The 22,157-nt window shown below is 37.3% G+C and overlaps 1 protein-coding gene across 6 annotated transcripts in view; it reads right to left on the bottom strand.

Moving 5' to 3' along the window:
• ARHGAP12 (Rho GTPase activating protein 12) overlaps positions 1–22,157 on the bottom strand; it is a 107,638-nt gene that overhangs the window by 82,457 nt on the left and 3,024 nt on the right. For all 6 annotated transcript variants that reach the window (XM_004777865.3, XM_045069218.1, XM_004777867.3 and 3 more), the window contains exons 2-3: positions 8,287–8,322; positions 5,855–6,609 (exon numbers count right to left, since the gene is read on the bottom strand). In XM_004777865.3, the coding sequence (XP_004777922.1) occupies positions 5,855–6,532 (678 nt within the window). In that variant the 5' untranslated portion in view covers positions 6,533–6,609; positions 8,287–8,322. The remainder of the gene's footprint in view (positions 1–5,854; positions 6,610–8,286; positions 8,323–22,157) is intronic.

Here is a 22,157-nt window from a genome sequence, read left to right as displayed (position 1 = left end):
ATATTTAAATGCTTTTCAATTAGGAACAAAGTGTAGATCTGTAACAAATTACGAAATTTATTTCATGAAACCAGTATAGAAGAGTAATACCTTGAAATGCTGATGAACTATTTCATATATAAAATTTTCCAGATTAATTTAAGATTAGGTTCCAAATGCCAGAAATGGATCAGTTTATCACTATTAATGAAGATATTCTTTCTATAAATGTATCTACCACCTAAAAATCTAGAACTTAAACATTTCTAGATTTAAGACCATGATAAATATTCATATTATATTTTAAAATAATGATTCTAGGCATTAAAGTTGTTTGGCCTTCCTAAATTTATGTCAGGTTGTCAGTCCTCTAACTGTCCTTTCTCTGTCTGGCATTTTGTCAGGCTTATAGACAAAGATCTACCATACCATTTCTACTCTCCAGCTTTAGACAACACTTTCTAATAATTATATGGAACTGAGAAACTCGATACTCAAGCCTGGTAAAATATATATTAAAGTAGCATTAGTGAGATCATGAGAAGCAAACAGAGCATATTTTTTTTTAAGATTTTCTATTTATTTATTTTAGAGAGAGATTAAGTGCATGAGCGGGGGTGGGGGGGTACCGAGGGCAGAGGGAGAGAGAAAAGCAGACTCCCTGCTGTGCATAGACTGATATAAGGCTTGATGCCAGGATCCTGAGATCATGACCTGAGCTGAAGTCAATGGCTTAACTGAGCCACCAGGTGCCCCCTTTTTTAAGGCTGTTTAAAAGGTTTAGAGCTCTGAACTAACTTACTGATTTTCAAAGTTTCATATTCTCTGCAACCATTAGTATGAACTTTGAAACGACCTAAAAATCTGTTGCTCATAGGAAGACAATAAAATTATGTATCCATTTTACTGGGAACAAAGAGCCAAACACAATTTTATAATTTTTTACTCAAATTTTGGAATCTCTGCATTGAATTAGAACTTTTTACCTCTGACTCCATCTCCCTAATATTCTTTGATATGCCTGTAGGCAAGAATCACAGCACTTCTAGGTTACTGTTTTTCAGAAAGAAATATGCGTCTTTACCAGGACATTAACCTAGGTTTCCTTTTCCCCTTTAACTTGAAGTATTTGTTGCTAAACACTGGTCATCATTCCAGAAGCCTTTAGCCTATCTACTATAAGACAGGTACTATACTAAGAACTCGATAGGCAGAGACAGACAAAGGCATAGTAACTAGCACGGCTTGGAGATTACAGACTGCCTAGCAAGAAGGAAGAAAATCATCATAAATGTGGTGAGCACAACAACGGAGGAGCACAGGATGTGATGAAAGCTAACGAGAGGATATCCCATGGATGACCAGACTAAGAACACTGTTAAAAGGTCAAGAAAATTAATACTTAAAAAGTACCACTGAAAACTTATCAATCACTTCCAATTCTGGATAAAAGGAATATATGTACATTCCCTATTCCTCAAACTAACTACAAATAAAAACACTGAACATAATACAAAGCAAACAAGAAAACATCTGTCCTTCGGTAGATGAAAGGATAAAGAAGATGTGTACACACACACACACACACACACACACACACACACTGGACTATTACTCAGCCATAAGAAAGAGACTTGCCATTTATGACAATATGGATGAACCTAGAGGTTATAACGATAGGTGAAATAAACCAAGCACAGAAAGACAAATACCATATAACTTCACTTATATGTGGAATTTGAAAACCAAAACAAATGACTGAACAAATAAACCAGAAACAGACTCATAAATACAGAGAACAAACTGGTTGTTCCAGAGGGGAGAAGGTAGGGGATGGGTCAAATAGGTGAAAGTGATCAAGAATTATTATTAAATAATTCAAACACACACACACACACACACACACGAAGACTCTGAAAGGTAAAGAGAAGGTAGACCAACTAGTGACCTCAGGACCCAATGAACAACAACATGGTGGTTGAGTTTCCTATATTTAATTTTGGCTTCATATATCCCAGATTTAAAGGGGGAAGTCAGCAAAAACCAGAAACACTAACGGACACAGACCAAAAAGCCCCAACAAATTCCTGCTCTGTCTAGCAAAAGGACCAGAAAAGGGGAAGAATGAGCAAGACTGAAAACTTTTTTACATAACCACTCTACAACAGCCAAATGCTACAGGAAAAAAGCCAATAGCCCTACCACACATCTCCAGCAATGGCAAACAGGTAACCTAGATTTACACACTTGCCAGGATGTTACAAGGCACCCCAAAACCCCCATGAGAGTGGTGTCAGAAAAGGCAAAGAGAAAAGGACAGTCATTGTCAGACAGTAACAAAACATGTTCCACCCCCAACACACACACACACAGTCTACTGGGAAAGTCAGAACTTTCACTACTGCCAAGTGGTAAGGAAGCCATCCTCTAAATGGTATTAGTGGAAGGTATGTGGACCAAGTAATGAGGTACTTCAACCCCTCCCAGACAGGGAGAGAACAAGGAGACCTAGTGGGGAATCACAAATTAATGAGAAACTCATGGATACTTGAGAAATTTAAAGCCTCTGGTACCTAAAAATCACAACAAACAAACACAATTCAATTTCCTTCCAGATTAGTCTAACACCTCACACTAGGGAAGAATCACTTTAATTCCCGTTACCCAGTAACACATGTCTGACTTCGACAAAAAAATTAGAAGATATGGCAAAAGGCAAGAAAACATTTGAAGAGATAAAGAAAGTAAAGTAAGACATAAAGAGATATAGAAAGCACTGATGTTAGAATTATCAGGGAATTTAAATAATTACATGTTAAGAACTATGAAAGAAAGACAACATTCAAAAACAAAGTAGGCAGGCAGATGGAAAAGCTAAGACAGAATCAAAAAGAAATTCTAGAAACTAAAACACTATAACAAAAATAGAAAATGTCTTTGATAGGATGATCACTAAATATGCTGGGAAAGAACAGCACAAAGATATGTCAAAAAAAGGTCCCAAAATGAAAACAAACATTTTCAAAACCTACAGAAAAGCGTATCATACACAAACTGCAAAAAAACAAAAATGCGGAGAAAAGCTTGAAGAAGCCACAGGAAAAGACACCTGAACTATTGAAGTAAAGAGTAAGAAAGAAGTACAGCATACTTTTCATAAGGAACCATGCAAACAAGAAGAGGGGGTAAAATACTTAAAAGTGTTGAAAGAAAAAAAATCACCAACAAAAATAATCAGTCTAAAGCCATAGGAGCACAATATTGCATAATCTTTAACAAAAGGTTTGTGAAAAAGTAGGGGAAAGCAGATCTGAAGAGACTGCCCTTGGATAAGAGAGGCAATGCTTGCGCTGTACGAGTGGGAAAGGGGACTGCTGATACAGGTGTACTAACAGATTTGATGGGGGAAATAACATTAGAAACGACGACAACAGCTCTCTCTGTAAGTAAGTACTGAATACTTACTATGCTAGCCAGCCCCAAGATGGCCCCCAGTGATCCTCCTCTCCTGACATTCGTATCCCTATGTTGTCTCCTCCCACAAGGAATACAGCTAAAACGTATAACCAAAAGGAAACGATAATGTTCGACTTTCAAGACTCTGGCTTTTAAAAGATAATGCCATGTCCCATCTTGGACTGCTCCCTCTGAGGGAAAGCTGGTCTACATCATTCCAGCACCTGTGAGGCAGCACAGCTAGCTCCCTGTGAACCAGATGGAACCAGAAGCAGCTTCTCCAGCCCCAGCCAAGCCTTCATTAAGACCATACCCTTGAGAGCCCCAAGCCTGTAAAACCACTCAATTAACCTACCTCTGAGTTACTGAGCACAGAAACTGAGATCATGTTTACTGTTTTAAGCCACACCAGACTTAGCAGTAATGTATCAAGGAGAAACAGATATGTAATGTATTTATGCACGAGGCATAGCTCGAAGTATATTAGCTACAGCAGCCCACATAACCCTCAACAACTTTGGGATCCCCATCTTAAGAGAAGGAAACTGAGCCACACGGAGGTTAAGTACTTTGCCGCAGTTATGGCGCAGCTGGTAAGTGGTATGGAAACACATCCAAATCTAAAGCCAGCACTATCAACTGCTGTGCAATACTTCCTCTCCAAAACCAAATATTTTCCATCCCAAAGCTTTTATTTAGGCTGTCAGTAGAAGGTAAGGTTATCTGAGATAAGAGAGCAGGGAAAAACAGGTGAATGAGAGAGAACTGAAAAAATGAAAAAGTTTTAAAACACTTGAGGTGAAGAGTTAGGAAAAGGACCAGCTAGAGAGATCTAACAGGATTTCCAAATGGTGTTAGGGGTTCAGGAGAGGTTAGGCGCCACGAACTTCCATGCAGTGAATTTACAATGAGCATGATGAAGAGAATCCAGGACTGCTAGCATACCTAAAAATAAAACATAACCTGAAGCGCACAGTAACAGTGATGATTATCGGCAACGGAAAACATGTCCTTCCCAGGTCCTGCTCGTTCAATAAGGAGCATGAACAAGAAAAAATCCAAGAAACATTACATATCCTATGTCCAAGTATCACATAAGACTACAAAAAAATAAAAGCCTGCAAAACACATGACAGTGAACTGGTAGTGCGACCTCATGTAACTGCCTTGTTTTTGTTTTTGTTTTTTTAAGATTTTATTTATTTATTTGACAGAGAGAAATCACAAGTAGATGGAGAGGCAGGCAAAGAGAGAGAGAGGGAAGCAGGCTCCCTGCTGAGCAGAGAGCCCGATGCGAGATTCGATCCCAGGACCCTGAGATCATGACCTGAGGCGAAGGCAGCAGCTCAACCCACTGAGCCACCCAGGCGCCCAACTGCCTTGATCTTAAACATCATAAGTTTCTCTTAAGAATCTTTCCTTTTCCTTACTTTCATTCAAAATGTCACAAGAAAATTTAAAAGCTACAGGAAAAACAAACTGGTTCTATCACAATTAGACCACACCTAAGAGCAGCCTCACAAATACTGACTCAACTGGATGACTAAATCTTACAACAGAGCTTTGGGCCAGAAATTAATCAATTTTCAATTTCACTTAAAATTAGACTTACCCAAATACATTCAAGTTCAATTTCCTGCATTTGCTTTTAAAATTATTTCACTTGACTTGACAAACTGGTAAAAACTTAATCTCAAAATAAAATTAGGTAAGGGAGCAAAAAAAATAAAATAAAATCATGGACACAAAATTTTTTTCAGGCTACTGTTCTAGGCAAGAACACTTAGACACTTAGGACACAAAGTGCAAGAATGAAGGTAGAGATTTAAATAAATATTCGGGGCACCTGGGTGGCTCAGGTCATGATCCCAGGATAGAGCCCCACATCAGGCTCTCTGCTCAGCAGGGAGCCTGCTTCCTCCTCTCTCTCTGCCTGCCTCTCTGACTGCTTGTGATCTCTGTCAAATAAATAAAATCTTAAAAAAAAAAAAAATATTCAAGGTCAATAAACCAGTTTCAAAAAACAAGTAGCTAACATTCCAGGGGTATCTTTCCTCAAATGCCCATTAGTACCTGAAAACTTAATGGAAAAAAATGAATCCAGTTAGAAAACAAATTTTGTCTAGTAAAAGAAATATCATAACTGGGTAAGTTAAGTAAATTCAACAGAAAAGAAAAAAATCTTCTCCACACATAAAGCCCCATAAAGGCATAAAAAGTATGGAAACCATAAAGTCAACCTTTATGAACTTGACAATTTGTTATACTATTCTCCATCTCATTAAATCAGGACAGAACTTGTGTAGTCTAAAAACAAAGCAAACAAACAATTCCTAAATCCTACAAAGATTTTGATTAAAATCTGTAGTATTTTTGTTATGATGGTGTAAGTGTTGCATAATTCTACTATTCCTCTTACCCTTATTTGTTCAGTGGAGCTGCTGCTAAGTTCATCGCCAGACTCAGAATCCTGATGTACTCTTTCAGAGCCTTCTCCTGCTGAATCACAAGACTGCTCCTGGGAGAAGCTAGTTTTCTCTACATCCAAGAACTCTGGACCGGGAAAGTGACCAAATAAGCGCGTCCTATTCTGGCCAGAAACCTTAGGAGAATGTGAGTCACTGTTAAACTTTCCATTATTATGGGTCAGGTCCAAGCTTAGGGTCACAGTCTGACCTGGATTATAGTTCGGTCCAAAATTCTGATTTGCATCACGAATAAGACCTGTTCCTTGAACAGACGATGATGGCTTTCCAAAACTTGAAAGCTCAGGCAATTTGTTCACATTTTCTGTTGACCTCTGAAGATGGAGATTCTGTATCATTTTCATAGAATTATTTGGCAGTCCAGCTGCCTGTTTAACAGGCGGCATGAGAGCTTTACGGGTGACCTCCTTAACATACTGGGCTGGCACATAAAACGCCTTGGAATTCTCATCGGGTTTGACTTGCCACCAGTCATCATTGGTCTTCTTCACCAAGATGTATCGTTCCCCTTGTTTTATCACAATCTTTCTGTCCTTAGCTTCATATTCATAATCATATTCCACTTCAATATACACTTGTCCTGGAATAATCTTCCCACTTCTGTCAGCCATTTTTATTCAACAATGTTCACCTCTCAAACAGGATGGTATGCCACATTATGGCTTTAAAGCTTGTTGTATTAATAGAGCTATTTTTATGTAAGTGGAGGAAAAGAATGAAGAAAACGTTAACATAGCCTAGATTTTTTAAGATTTATTCATAAGCACCATATAATATAGGCCCTTAAAGAATATTACCTTCAAATCTCAAACCCCAGAAACTAAACATGTGTCTAGTATCATATGTATTGTCCTATATTAAAAACACTAATTCTAACTGTAATCTACATTCTCTAGTCATTTATGAACAAAACCAAATCAATTACTGGAATAGTAAATACCCTAACCAGCCAGAGAGAAAAAAATTCAAAAATTAGAAGTGAAAACTTTCCTTCTTTTCATGACTGCCTCAAACCTCCTTCACTTTCTTAGAAAGGCTCAATAAATATGTCTCAGGCACTTACCAAGGGCCGGGCGCTGAGCTAGGTTCATTTACCTGAGAACTTTTTTGAAAGTGGAGCTGAATTCAATAACCCTTTACCCCTTATTTTCTAAAATGATCAAGAGTACTAATGACCTTTTAAAAAGTTAGCCAATTATACAAGTTTCCCTTCCTAACATAAACAGATAAAAAGGACAGTATTGTAATAGTTGGACAAAGTACGCACACAAAGAAAAGAAACTCCTAGCTTACTTTGTTTCCCTCTTACGTCTACCTCAGGAGGGCCACAATTCTTGTCAGATTGAATCCCACAAATGCAAATAACAAGTCTTTATATCTGGATATGTTAAAAATTCTCATCCCCTCTGCCAAAGTCTGAAATAGATATAAGCCCTAAACTGGCTTGAGAAATCCAAGGATTCATTTTTATTTCTGTATCAATTCCAAAACAGTTCAGTACCTCAGAGAGAGTACTCAAGCCTCCAAGTGATCACAGCATCTCAATATTGCTACAACTCAAGTCAAGGCCCAACCATAAATGTGTTGTGCTGAATTGTGTTTCCCAAAAAAGTATGTTCAAGTCCTAACCTCAGGACCTGTGAATATGACCTTATTTGGAAATAGGATCTTTGCAGATGTAATCAATTTAAGTGAAGTCATACATGATTAGGGTGGGGCCAAAACCCAATGACTGGTGTCTTTATAAAGAGAGGGGGATTGGAAACAGGGAGAAGACACACAGAGGAAAGAAGGTTACGTGACAGCAGAGGCAGAAACTAGAGTGAAGCAGCTTTAAGGACTGCCAACTGCTAGGTTGGCAAAGCTAGGAAGAGGCAAAGAAAGATTGCTTCCTAAAGCCTTCATAAAGGGAGCAGAGCCCTGCCAATGTCTTTATTTTGGACATCTAGCCTCCGGAACTGGGAGATGATAAGTTTCTACTGTTTTAAGCCACTCAGTGTGTGGCACTTCATTACAGCAGCCCTAGGAAACTAATATTCAACCCAGAGCTCAAGGCTCCCAAGGGAAACCTAAGCAATTCTGAATACTGAGATATACCAGAACTGTGTAAACCTAAGGTGCCGTGACAACCTACCAATCTTCAGCAGCCAACTGTTGGGCATCATATTGTGGAATGTATATGTGCAGTTAACAATCATTCCCCTCAAGACAATTTTCTTCTCTGTAATAGTTAAAGCCCATAAGCCCAGATGACAAATAAGTTATTGATCCAATTTCGGTAACAGAAATTTACTTTCTAGACAAACTATCTGGATAACAAACTTAATATGGTAATGTTTCAAAAAAAGAAAAAGAAAAAACTTACCTTAAAAGAAATAAATATCCAGTATTACACTTAAACCTATAAAAAAAATAAAGTTCATTAATTTCAAGCAGGAATGCTTTAAAAAGGCTAATAATGTAACGCTGCTCTTGCTTTAGAATAGATATAATGGATTGCTCACATTTTTATAATAGCTCCAATGTTACAGATCACAATTGTGTTGCGTGCCATCCTCCAAACCGTACCCCATAAAAAGGTATGCTTCAACACGACCCCCTTCTACTTCACTTACACGTAATTTCAACTTTATTTCTGCCCTTTATTTTTTATCCTAACAAATACCTTTTTAAATTTTCTAGTAATGTGAGAAACAACTTTTGTAAAATTGTTAAAGTGACGGAATACATTTTCAAGTTTACGGTACTGAGCAGATAGACTGAAAACAAATACTAAAAAGCTACTGGGAGTCCTAACATATTTCCCCACAGACTACTTACTAATTATAAATAGAGGGATATGCCCCAAATAAGAGAAATGCAGCAGTCATGAGCTTAACCAAGTGACAAACTTAATTATACCAACAGTGGGACAACCTGGATGATATATGCTTCCTAATGTGATATACACAGTGTCACCTAAGTTGTACTCTTGTCAAAAACATTTTAAAGCTAAGCTAATTATTAGAAAACAATTCCAAAGTGTAGACATCCTATTAGATAACAGATCTGAACTCTCCAAAAAATTCAATTTCATAAAAAATGAAAAAGGGAGGAAGATTCTTCTACATTAAAAGAGACCAATGGAGGCACCTGGATGGCTCAGTGGGTTAAAGCCTCTGCCTTCGGCTCAGGTCATGATCCCAGGGTCCTGGGATAGAGCCCCGCATCGGGCTCTCTGCCCAATGGGGAGCCCACTTCCCTTTCTCTCTCTGCCTGCCTCCTTGCCTACTTGTGATCTCTGTCAAATAAATAAAATCCTTTAATAAATAAATAAATAAATAAATAAATAAAAATAAAAAATAAAAGAGACAAATGAACCACAGAAACCAAATCCACCTAGTGTTCTACAAGGTACCTAAAACTTACCATATCCAAAAGCTACTTTCTGTCTCTATCCCACCCGGAGCCCCAGCAAGTCTGCATGGTGTCCCATAGCATAGCAGTAATACAGATTCTAACCTTCCAAATGTTCAGCCTTTACTTTCGTTTCCAGGAAGTCAATCACAATGTGCTTTTATCTAAATAGAAGTTTTTCACTACAACTTTTCAAAATTCCACACTGAAGTACTTATCCTCAGGTGATTTTTTTTTTCTTTTTCCTTCCAGGAAGTAATAGAATAACTTAAGCAACATCTCTGAGCTCAGATGTACTATAATTAGTCAGATATTTACCCACATGAATGGAGAAAAGGAAAGTATGAAGAATAACAAGAAAACTGTAAGTCACACTAGGAGCAGAGAAGCTAGGCAATGGGGAGCAATGATAGGTTAAAAGCCAGTCTGAGTTCAGCCCCTTTCACTGCCAGGCTTTATGACTACGCCTTGCCCAGTGACTAAAAAGCTAAGTATGAAGGAGGAGTTAGGGAGAAAGATAAGTCAATTCAACATGAGACACGTAATCTAAAGCTTTAAAGAAAATGAGACTGGAAGGATAAGGAAAATGGAGACATAGACAAAACTTCTATACAGAAAAGGCAGCTGGGTATCAAGGCAAGCGATATGAGCAAGAGTGGACACAATGGGATAAGAATAGGGGAACTGGAGCCAAGATCGTGTTCTAGTTATAATACTGGGGTGGTGAGATGGGGAATGAAACTGGGAAGCCCCCAAAGAGACACTATTAAAATTATAAACTTCTAAAATGTCACACAACAGGAATTATGTATCACAACCCAAGATCTGGGAAAGTTACATAAAACAAGAAAAAAGCCTTATTATAAGCTATGGGTTCAAAGAAAATCAAAATTGTGGGGTAGCTCTAGAAACTCAGATCTAAGTGAAAATCATCTTTAAATATCTAAGTTATGTTACCTAATTTTATTTAAAAATATAACCTATATTAAAAAATTTTTTACCTTTTTAACTTTTCATTTGTTTCTTTCCCTATTTTCCAAACTTGTGGAAACTAGTCTTCTCTTTAGACTAGGTTAACACTGTTTATCCTGTTATCTTAACCTCTCAAGTATTTTGGTTAGATTCCTTACTGATCCAACTATAATGTTCTGAAGGCAACTCTCCTCCAGTTGAAATATGTTCTATACTCATCATCATAATCCTTTACCCATATTCATCACGAGGTCACTTACAAGTAATTACCCAACCACCAATACATATAAAGTTTTCTCATACCTACTGCCCAGTACCAACCACTTGTTTACTTGGCAGTTTCATAAATAGCCATGAAGGCTTTCCATGCCTCCTACCAGTCTTCTTCTTTCTCATGTTTCAACAAGAAGAGATATACACAGAGATAAACACACACACAACTGCTTACATCTTTTACTTCTCTTCCCCCACATCTGATTCAGAACTTCCTACCAGGCTATTTTAAAATCTAATGGCCTCCTCCTTTTTCTGCCATTTTTTCTCCTTTTCTTTCCTACCACAAATTACATAGCTCAGCACATGTTATCTTCCTCCCCCAGGACATCTGTTTTAATCAAGTACATCTCTCAGCATGATATCTTTACTAGGTATATCCAAAAAGTTAACAAGTAAACACAATCTTAAGAGACATATAGTAAATGCACCCATAATTAATAAGTCTACAATTTTTTTGGAATGAGTCTACACATTAAGCCTAATACACAGATGTACAACCAATTTAACAATTCTAGTGCTATGAGCAACAAAATATTAATATAGCCTCACACATAAATATTAACTAACTTCAAAATATAATTTAAGCCATTAACCTTGACGTGAAGTTCTCCAAGAAGATTTAAAAGTACTTGTTTAAGGGGCACCTGAGTGGCTCAGTGGGTTAAAGCCTCTGCCTTCGGCTTAGGTCATGATCCCAGGGTCCTGGGATGGAGCCCCACATCGGGCTCTATGCTCATTGGGGAGCCGGCTTCCCCCTCTCTCTCTCTGCCTGCCTCTCTACCTTGTGATCTCTGTCTGTCAAATAAATAAATAAAAAGTGAAATCTTAAAAAAAAAAAAAAAAAAAGCACTTGTTTAAAATGAAGAATCCCGGGGCGCCTGGGTGGCTCAGTGGGTTAAGCCGCTGCCTTCGGCTCAGGTCATGATCTCAGGGTCCTGGGATCGAGTCCCGCGTCGGGCTCTCTGCTCAGCAGGGAGCCTGCTTCCTTCTCTCTCTCTCTCTGCCTGCCTCTCAGTGTACTTGAAATTTCTGTCAAATAAATAAATAAAATCTAAAAAATAAAAAATAAAAAAATAAAATAAAATAAAATGAAGAATCCCTAAACAGGCCTCTACTAAAGAAATCAATTAAACTTAATGAGCACAACAAATAGTTAAGGACAATTCCAGTATTAAGTTTCAGAATAAGAAATTATAGTAAATAATTTTGTAAACCCTATACTTGTACAACAAGAAATCATAGGCCACTAGTGAGCACTTTGTTTTTCATAATGCATGATCCCTATTTTCTAAGAATAAAAGAGTACAGAATATAAGACATTTATTTAGGTCTAAAGAACAGAAGAAAAATACAGTAACTGATATTATCAACTATTCTAGACATAAGGAAATAGCAAAAATGGGGACAGCAGAGGGATACAGGAAATAATTGGTAACTAGAAAGCAGGACAGAACACAAACATAAACTAGTAAAGGAAATTCAAAACCAAGATTTAAATCTAAAACAAAAATGAGGAAACAACAAAAAAAGCATTTGGGGAAGCAAGCATATTCTACTAAAAATGATATTTGCATGGGGTATTTTAAGGCAATTTGTGCCATTAAGTCTTAGTCAGAAATGAGTGTGGACATGATGACTTTTTTTGAGCTGTTACAAGAATGGAGAAAATATTCTTATTTAAAGGAGAAGAAATATGACCTTGGGTTTGACAATGAGTTTCAAGATAAACCACCAAATACACAATCCATTGGGGGAAAAAAAAAAAATAGGAACACCTGGGTGGCTCAAATGGTTAAGCATCTGCCTTCAGCTCAGGTCATGATTCCAGCGTCCTGGGACTGAGTCCTGAATCAGGCTCCTGGCTCAGCTGGGAGTCTGCTTCTCCCTCTCCCCCTGCTCAAGCTCTCTCTCTCTCTCTCTCTGTCTCAAATGAATAAATAAAAAATCCTTTTAAAAAAATTAGAACTTTATTAAAATTAAAAACTACTGCTTTGTGGAAGACACTGCTAAGAGAATGAAAACATCAACCACACGCAAGGAGAAAATACTTTCACTTATCTGGCTAAGGATTTGTATACCAAGTAAACAAAGAACTCTTAAAAGTCAACAAAAAGAATTTTATATGGAATAGGTTCTGAATGGAATGGAAAAAGGATATGAAAAGATACCATGAAAGAAAACATAGATGGCAAATAAGCACATGAAAAAGTGTTCAACATTATGTCATTAGGGAATTACAAATTAAAACAAGACACACAGCACACACCTATTATAATGGCTACAATCCAAAAAACTGACAACACCAAGTGCAAGTGAGGATGTAGAACAACAGAATTTCCATTCATAGCCCGTAGGAATGCAAAATGGTTCAGGCACTTTGAAGACAGTTGAGCAACTTCTTACAAAGCTAAACATGGTCTTCCCATCTGATCTAGCGATCACCCTCCAAAGTATTTACCCAAATAAGTTGAAAACTTATGTTCAAAAAAAAAAAAAAAAAAAAACTGGAAGCAACCAAGATGTCCTTCAATAGGAGAAAAGATAAACTGTGAGACATCCATACAATGAAATATTATTCAGTGATAAAAAATAAGGTATCAAACTAAGAAAAGATACAAATTAATCTTAGATATATTTTGCAAAGTGAAAAAGGCCAGTCTGAAAATGCTACACACTGAATGACTTCAAGTGTATCACATTCTGGGGAAGTCAAAACCATAGAAAGAGTGATTGCCAGAACGGGAGAGTGGGAAGGAGCATTCTGTAAGTGAAGCACAGGAGATTTTTTAGATCAATAAAACTATCTTGTATGATCCTGTAATGGTGGATATATAACACTGTACACTTGTGAAAACCCATTAATCTTTATAACACAAAGCATGAACGTCCATGTATGCAAATTTTAAAAAATCATTCAGGAGGTTGGGGGAATCACAGGATTTCCCAAGAAAGCAGGTGAGACAATATAGTTTAACAATATGACAAATACATGGAACAACCTCTGGAGAAGGATGATGGAATTATCTTGGAAATAAGTGAAGTCTATAAGAATATAGGCAAAAGAACTACACAAGTACTCTATTCTAAGCTGATAAAAACATTTCCCATGGGGGTATAAGTCAAAAACTCTGATACCGCCATATATGTACACTAAAATCAAATAATTAATTAAATGGAATTCAGATGATGGGAGCCAGGTTTCTCGATGACTGAGTGGGAATTTATAATCCTGCAGAAAAGTTTAGAATGATCCATGGATTAGATTTGGAGACATCAATATAAACTCATTTTTAGCTTACTACAGATAAAGTTACATAAAGGTGATTTCAAAAAGAAATATTACAAATGGGTTGGGGGGAAGGGGTAACAGGATGGTGAGTATTAAGGAGGTCATGTGTTGTGATGAGCACCGGGAGTTATAAATAACTAATGAATCACTGAACACTACATCAAAAACTGATGATGTATAACTGAACACAATAAACAACAACAAAAAAAACAGGAATATTACAGATATATCTCTATATATTGCTTAGTATACATATGCATATTTCCTTTCTGTCAGCAAAAATGACAGCCTAGCAGCAATAAGTATACCTAGCACCCAGATACAGTTTCTAATATCATTCCCAAAGGAATCAAGGCTCTTGGAGAAATGGCCGATCCAAGTACTGTGGCAGAAAATACACAAGATGAGCCCAGAGCATCTTAAGTGCCACACTGACCCTTCCCCTCTGGATTTTAAGGACTCGATTTAAATCCAAATTAAAAGTGATACCATGCATATTTTATATTCCTATTAAAATACCTTACATTATGCCGACATATGTTTGAATAATTTAAATAAACTCATGCTTCTTTAGGTACTTTATCATCAAAACATGAATTACAATTATTTAACAGGTAGTGTTCTCTATTACCAATGGTTGTTATATTTTCAAAATCATTCTAAAATAATCTCTATGTGGAGAGTAAATACTGATCTAGCTGATATATGACAGCAGAAAGTTAGGAGACTACTGTATCAAAAATTTCACACACACAGTACTGAGTATTGTACCCTGATCAAGCCTTTCAGACCAAAAAGGACTAAAGATTAAACTAGAATTTATTCCCTTCAGATCCATCTGCACACACTAAGAGTTGTTTTTTTTTTTTAAGATTTTATTTATTTATTTGACAGAGAGAAATCACAAGTAGATGGAGAGGCAGGCAGAGAGAGAGAGAGGGAAGCAGGCTCTCCGCTGAGCAGAGAGCCCAATGTGGGACTCGATCCCAGGACTCTGAGATCATGACCTGAGCCGAAGGCAGCGGCTTAACCCACTAAGCCACCCAGGCGCCCCACACTAAGAGTTTTAATGTGGTGGTGCAGGATACCGGAAGATTGCCTATAAGGTAAAAATAAACAAACAGAACTAGTAAAAAGTCTAAGGAACAAAAAGGTTTTCTTGAGTCAGTAAGTTAACTTCCTCTCCCTTCAGATTCTCCTACTTCATAAGCACCTATATTGATAATGGCTCCATGCTAACCTTTAAAACCACCCTTCTTTGATGCTCAATTCTGCTTCCATATTTTTCAGTTTTTTTTTTTTTACTCTCTTCTAAATGCACTCCAACCAATGGATTCTTCTATACCCTCAACACCTGAGTTCCATTTTTTAAATTTCTTATTAAGTACTTTGAAAAATAATCATTTTTAATCGAAAATAAACAAACAAAGAGGGGCACATGCGTGGCTCAGTCAGTTAAGCATCTGCGTTCAGCTCAGATCATGACTGGGATCAAGCCCCATGTGGGGCTCTCTGCTCAGGGGGACCCGGATTCTCTCTCTGCCTGCTGCTCCCCCTGATTGCGCTCTCTCTTTCCTACCAAATAAATAAAATCTTTAGGGGGAAAAAAAAACCACAAAGCAAAATAAAGAAATTAACTTTTTTTACAGTTCACATAAATTTGATCTTGCCTCTGTGGCATCTCACCTGTCCCCCTTTTTAATAAGAACACCTTGATTTTCCTTTGGGGAAGCACCCACACTCATGATCTCAGACCATACCATTACACAAGTTGTCATACATTAATCAGAAAATCATAACCTTGGTCTTTATAAAGCTTAATAGGATTTCTAGCCCTCTAATAACTTACTCTAGAAAAAAAAGTTCATTTTCTTAAACCATTCAGATTTACCCTCTTAAAGAAAATCTTTGAAATGAGTATTCACATTCAATTACTTTCAAATGTTTACCAAATTCTTTGCTTTAAAAAAAGATATAATCTACAAAACAGAGGCAAATACAATTGTAGTGATTTAACATCTGGCCACTGCAAAGTTCTAGTCAGACATCAGTAACTTAAAATTTAAAAAAAGGAAAAAAAGACTATTCTTTTTAATGCTTAAATGATGCCAACCTACTCCAAAATTAACAATGTGATAAGAGCCACTATAGGCAAAGGACTTGAATAGATATTTTTCCAAAGATGATACACAAATGGCCAATAAACACAAGGAAAGATGCTCAATGTCACTATCATTAGGGAAATGCAAATCAAAACTTCAATGACACCACTTCATACCAATTGGAATGGCTATTGTAAAGAACAAACAAAACAAAAAACAACCAAGGGGCACCTGGGTGGCTCAGTGGATTAAAGCCTCTGCCTTCAGCTCAGGTCATGATCCCAGGGTCCTGGGATCGAGACCTGAGTTGAGTTGGGCTCCCTGCTCAGCAGGGACCTGCTTCCCTTCCTCTCCCTCTGCCTGCCTCTCTGCCTACTTGTGATTTTTATCTGTCAAATAAATAAATAAAATCTTAAAAAAAAAAAAAAAAACACCCAAAATAAGTGTTGATGAGGATGTGGAGAAACTGCCCTTTAAAAAAAAAATTATTTTATTTATTTATTAGAGAGAGAGAGCGCGCGCAAGCGAGAGCAGAGGAGAGGGAAAAGCAGACTCCCTGGTGAGCAAGGAGTCCAATGCGGGGCTCAATCCCAGAACCCCGGGATCATGACCGAGCTGAAGGCAGACGCTTAACTGACTGAGCCACCCAGGTGCCCCAGAAATTGCCATTCTTGTGCATTGCTGGTAGGAATGTAAAATGGTACAGTCACAGAGGTAAACAGTACAGTGGTTTTTCAAAACACCCAGCAATTCCACTTTGGGTACACATCTGAAAGAAGAGAAAGCAGGGACTTGAAAAGATATACGTAGGTCCATGTTAATAGCAGCACTAATCACCACAGCCAAAAGATGGAAGCAAACCAAATGCCCATAGATAAATGCCTAATCAAAATGTGGTATATATATATATATACAATACTATTGTCTATGTATTACCAAAATAGTCACTACAGACTACAAATCACCTTATATCCGTCTACCCAAAAACCACAAAAGTCAATAAATCCTCACATAGGTTTTACAGATCCTCTTTCAAAGTAAATTTTAAAACGCAAACATTCAAACTTTTAGAAAACCGAAAAGTAGCACTTATGTAGCACACAAATGATGACCTACTACTACTATCAATGCCTCAGAGCTTTCTGTCCTCTCCTGGGAAAGAAAACACACCATGATTCTTAATTTGTACTAAAATTTAAGTTCTTTTACGAAACACTGAAAATCCAATAATGCAAGTTAAATCCAAACAAGATATCACATACCTACCACAATACAGTTATTTTTACAAAACAAGACAATACAAAGTGCTGATACCAACAACTGGAACACTCATACAGAGCTAATGGAAGTGCTACAAATGGGACAGCCAGTTCAGTAGTCTCCTACAAACATACATTTTCTGCAGACTGTATTCTGGGCCATGAGACAAATCTCAATAAATTTAAAAGGACTGAAAACATACCAAGGTATATTCTCTAACAAGTGAATTAAGTTATAAATTAACAAAACATAGTTTAAAACCCACAAATTTGTTGGAATCTAAACAACATACTTCTAATTATCTCATAAGGCAAAGAAGAAATCAAACAGGAAATCTGAACTGAAATGTACATGAAAACATGACATCTCAAAACTTACGGGATGCAGCTAAAGTAGTGCTCAGAGAAAATTCATAGCACTAAATACCCATATTAGAAAAGAAGAAAGGTCTCAAATCATTGATGTACACTTCCACTCTAGGAAACTAGATGAGGAGCAAATTAAACCCCAAATAAGCAGAAGAAAAGACATGAAAAGAGCATAGAAGAAATCAATAAAAAAAAGAGAGAGAAAAATGTTAGATGAAATCAGAAGCTGGTTCTTAAAGATCAATAATACTGATAACCCTCTAGTCAAACTGATCCAGAATAGAAGGGAAAAAAACACAAATTACCAATATCAGGAATGAGACAGGGGATATAACTATAGATGTAAAGACATCAAAAGGAAGATAAGAGAATATTATAAACAACTTTAAGCCAGTAAATCTAACAACTTAGATGACCAGACAAATTTCCTGAAGGACAAATTACCAGAACTTCAGAAGAAACTGATAACCTAAGTAGCCATGTATCTAATAAAAAAGTTGATCTGTCTTTAAAAATCTTTAAGATCTTCCCACAGGGCACCTGGGTGGGTCACCTGGTTAGGCGTCGGCCTTCGGCTCAGGTCATGGTCCCTAAATCCTGGGATCAAGCTCCCTGCTCCCTCTCCCTCTGCTGCTCCCCCTGCTGTGTGCTCTTAAGCATGCACTCTCATGTTCTCTAATAAACAAAATCTTTAAGAATAAATAATAAACAAATAATTTTCCTACAAAGCCCTGACCCAGATGGCTTCCCTAGAGAGTTTTACCAAAAATATAAGGAAGATAATGCCTGTTACACAAAGCTTTTGAAGAAAATTGAAACAGAAGAAAAACATCCCAATTCATTCTATCTGGTCACCATTATCCTCATACTAAAAGCAGACAAAGACATTATAAGAAAAACTAAAAACCGACTTCCCTCATAAATATAGACACAAACTTATCTTCAACAAAGGACTCATATTTAAATATACAGAGAACTGTACAAGTCAATAACACAACTCAATAAAAAATGGGCAAAAGATATAAACACTTATCCAAAGATCTACAGATGGTAAGACCATTAGAAGATGCCCAATATCTTTAGTTATTAGAGAAATGCAAACTGAAGTCACAAAGAAATAACACTACACATCCACTAGAATAACTAATATTTAAGACTGACAATACACCAGTGTTTTCTAGAATGTGGAGCAATCAAAACTCTCACACACTGCTAGTGGACATTTTATAAAAATGGTAAAACCACTTTGGAAAAAGTTTGGCAGGTTCTTAAAATTTTAAATATATATCTACTATAGGACCCAGGAAATCTACCCCTAGGTATTTATCCAAGAGAAACGAAAGCATGTATCCACGCAAAGACATGTAGGTGAATGTTCACACCAGCTTTATTTCTAATAACCCCAAATTGGAAACAATCCAAATGACCATCAAGAGGTGAATGGATAAACTAATTGTGATATATCCACACAATGAGATATCACTCAGCAACAAAAAGGAATTAACTATTAATACACACAACAAACTGGAAAAATCTCACAATAATTTTCCTGAGTAGGAAAATTAAAAAAAAAAAAAATCCAGACAAGAAAGCGCATACTATATGGTTCCATCTACACACAATTCTACAAAATGCAAACAAATCTATAGTGCTGGAAAGCAAATCAATATTGACCAGAAAACAAGGTGATGAATTACCCTTAAGCTCAAGGAAATTTGGAGGGCAAGGTGGGAGTTAGATATGTTCAAATTACACATTTAAAATATATGCAGCTTATTACACAGCAATTATACCTCAATAAAACTGTTTTTAAAAAACCCTAATGAGGGGCACCTGGGTGGCTCAGTGGGTTAAAGCCTCTGCCTTCAGCTCAGGTCATGATCCAGGGTCCTGGGATCAAGCCCCACATCGGGCTCTCTGCTCTGCAGGGAGCCTGCTTCCTCCTCTCTCTCTCTACCTGCCTCTCTGCCTACTTGTGATCTCTGTCAAATAAATAAATAAAATCTTTAAAAAAATAAAAATAAAAAACCCTAATGATATAAATTCAAAGTACCAGCTATCACTCCCACACACACACACTAGAATGGCTTTAAATACATATAAAGGCTATTTCATGTGGTAAGGATGCCAGCAACTGGAATTCTCATTCACTGCTTGTGGGAATGCAGAATGTTAAAGCCACTTTGGAAAACATTTTGGCAGTTTCTTATAAAGTTATTAAGCATGCATTTACCTTACGATCTAGCCACTGCTTTTCAATACCTCTAGGTATTTACCCAAGAAAAATGAAAAAATAAGTCCACGCAAAGGCCTTATATGAACATTCACAACAGCTTTATTCATAAGTGCTAGAAACTGGAATCAACTCAAAGGCTTATCAGCTAATGAATGCCTAAACTAATCGTACATCCATCTGTAAAACACGAAAGAATACAAACCAAAAGAGATCCTGGGAAAGGGTTGGAGGGGGATGGGCAAAATGTAAGGTTAAGGGGACTGGGAGATACAAGCTTCCAGTTATGGAATGAAAAGGTCATGGGAATAAAAGGCACAGTATAAGGAATATAATCAATGATATCACAATAGTGTGTATGGTGACAGATGGTAGCTACACTTGTGGTGAGCAAAGCATAAGGAATAGAGAATGCTGATGGGTGCCTGGGTGGCTCAGTTGGTTGAGTGTCTGCCTTCGGCTCAGGTCATGATCCTGGTGTCCTGGGATCGAGTCTCATATTGGGCTCCCTGCTCAGCAGGGAGCCTGCCTCTCCCTCTCCTATTCCCCCTGGTTGTGTGCTGTCAAATAAATAAATAAAATCTTTTAAAAAGAGAGAGAGAGAGAGCCTTCTACATCTGGCTTGTTTCACTTAGAACACTTTTGAGAGTCATCCATGTTGCTGTATGTAGCTGTAGTTCACTCCTTTCAATTACTGAGTATTACTCTATGTTAGTATACACATATTATAACTCAATAAAACTGATTTTTTTAACAAATCAGTAATATGCAGCCAAATATTGGCATTTTAAAGATACCACTCGAACTGCAAAATGTAATCTAAATTACATTACTCAGGGTTAGGGACCTGAAATTTAAATCTAGGATTTGCCGTTTCTTGGCGCTCAGACGCTGAGCCCCTTAACTCACCTGTAAAACAAACAATATAAATCTCCAAAGATTCTTGTGAAAATGGAAAAGAGAAAAAGTATTCTGTAAACATAATATCCACACTAATCACTGCTTAACTCAAAAAAGGGTAAGTTTCAGGGGCACCTGGGATGGCAAAGTCATTTAGCATCCAACTCTTGGTTTCAGCTCGAGTCATGAGTTCAGGGTTGTGAGATCGAGCCCGGTGATGGGCTTCACACTCAATGCAGAGTCTGCTTCAGACTCTCTCCCTCTGCCCCTACCCACTGCATGCGTGCTCATTCTTGCTCCCTCTAAAATAAATAAATCTTTTAAAAAAAAAAGTTGTGAGTAGAAAAATTGTGACAAATTAACTAATGACTAAAAAAAATAATCCCTCCTCAAATGCACATGCCTCTGCCTCTTCCTAGCTATGTGATCTAAGACAAGTTACTAAACCTCTCGGAGTCTTGTTTCCTTCCATTTGTGAAACGGAGCTTATTAACACACATATTGAGAGAATCAAATGAGTAAATATGTGTAAAGCACCTGGTATAATGCTTTACAGATTTTAGATCTTCTTACAAAATACTATTATTTCTATGCTACCAAACTTTAACTTAGCAGCCATCCTACCCATCCAAAGTACAATAGTGTAGGTAATATCAGTGATCTAGATCAGGGCTTCTGAAACTTCTAGTGAGCAGAATCACCTGGAGAGCTTTTCTTTAAAAAAACAAAAAACTTTTTTAGATTAGTACTAGACTTAGAGAATTATGCAAAAATAGTACAGAGAGTTCCCATATATCCTATACACAGTTTCTCCTACCATTAACATCTTGTGTTAGTATGGTACATTTATCATATCCAGGGGCATATATGAATATATCATTTTCAGTAACATCCATGCTCTATTCAGTCTTCCTTAGTTATCCCCTAATAGACTTCTTCTATTCTAGGATCCCATCCAGAATAGCACATACACATTTTGTAGTCATCATCTGCAGTTTTTAAAACACAAGTTACTGAAACCCAGACATTCCTAATGAGAGCACTATAAGGTGGGGCCCAAAAATTTGCATTTCTAACAAGTTTCCAAAGGTTGCTGATGTGGCCAATCTAAAAATACATGGAGAATAGCTCTGGTCTAGATTCTAGACTCCAGAAGTGATGCTCAATACAGCAGCCACTAGCCAAATGTGGCTACTGACCACATTAAGTGTGTCTAATCTAAATTGAAAAGCCCCGTATTGGGGCGCCTGGGTGGCTCAGTGGGTTAAAGCCTCTGCCTTCGGCTCGGGTCATGATCCCAGGGTCCTGGGATCGGGCTCTCTGCTTGGCGGGGAGCCTGCTTCCTGCTTTCTCTCTCTGCCTGCCTCTCTGCCTACTTGTGATCTCTGTCTGTCAAATAAATAAATAAAATCTTAAAAAAAAAAAGAAAAAGAAAAGCCC

This window comes from Mustela putorius, unplaced genomic scaffold (assembly GCF_011764305.1).
Source record: "Mustela putorius furo isolate JIRA1106 unplaced genomic scaffold, ASM1176430v1.1 tig00003913_pilon_pilon_pilon, whole genome shotgun sequence".
NCBI classification, from domain to species: Eukaryota; Metazoa; Chordata; class Mammalia; order Carnivora; family Mustelidae; genus Mustela; species Mustela putorius.
Note: the sequence above shows the minus strand (reverse complement) of the source record. Positions and strands in the feature narration are given on the sequence as shown.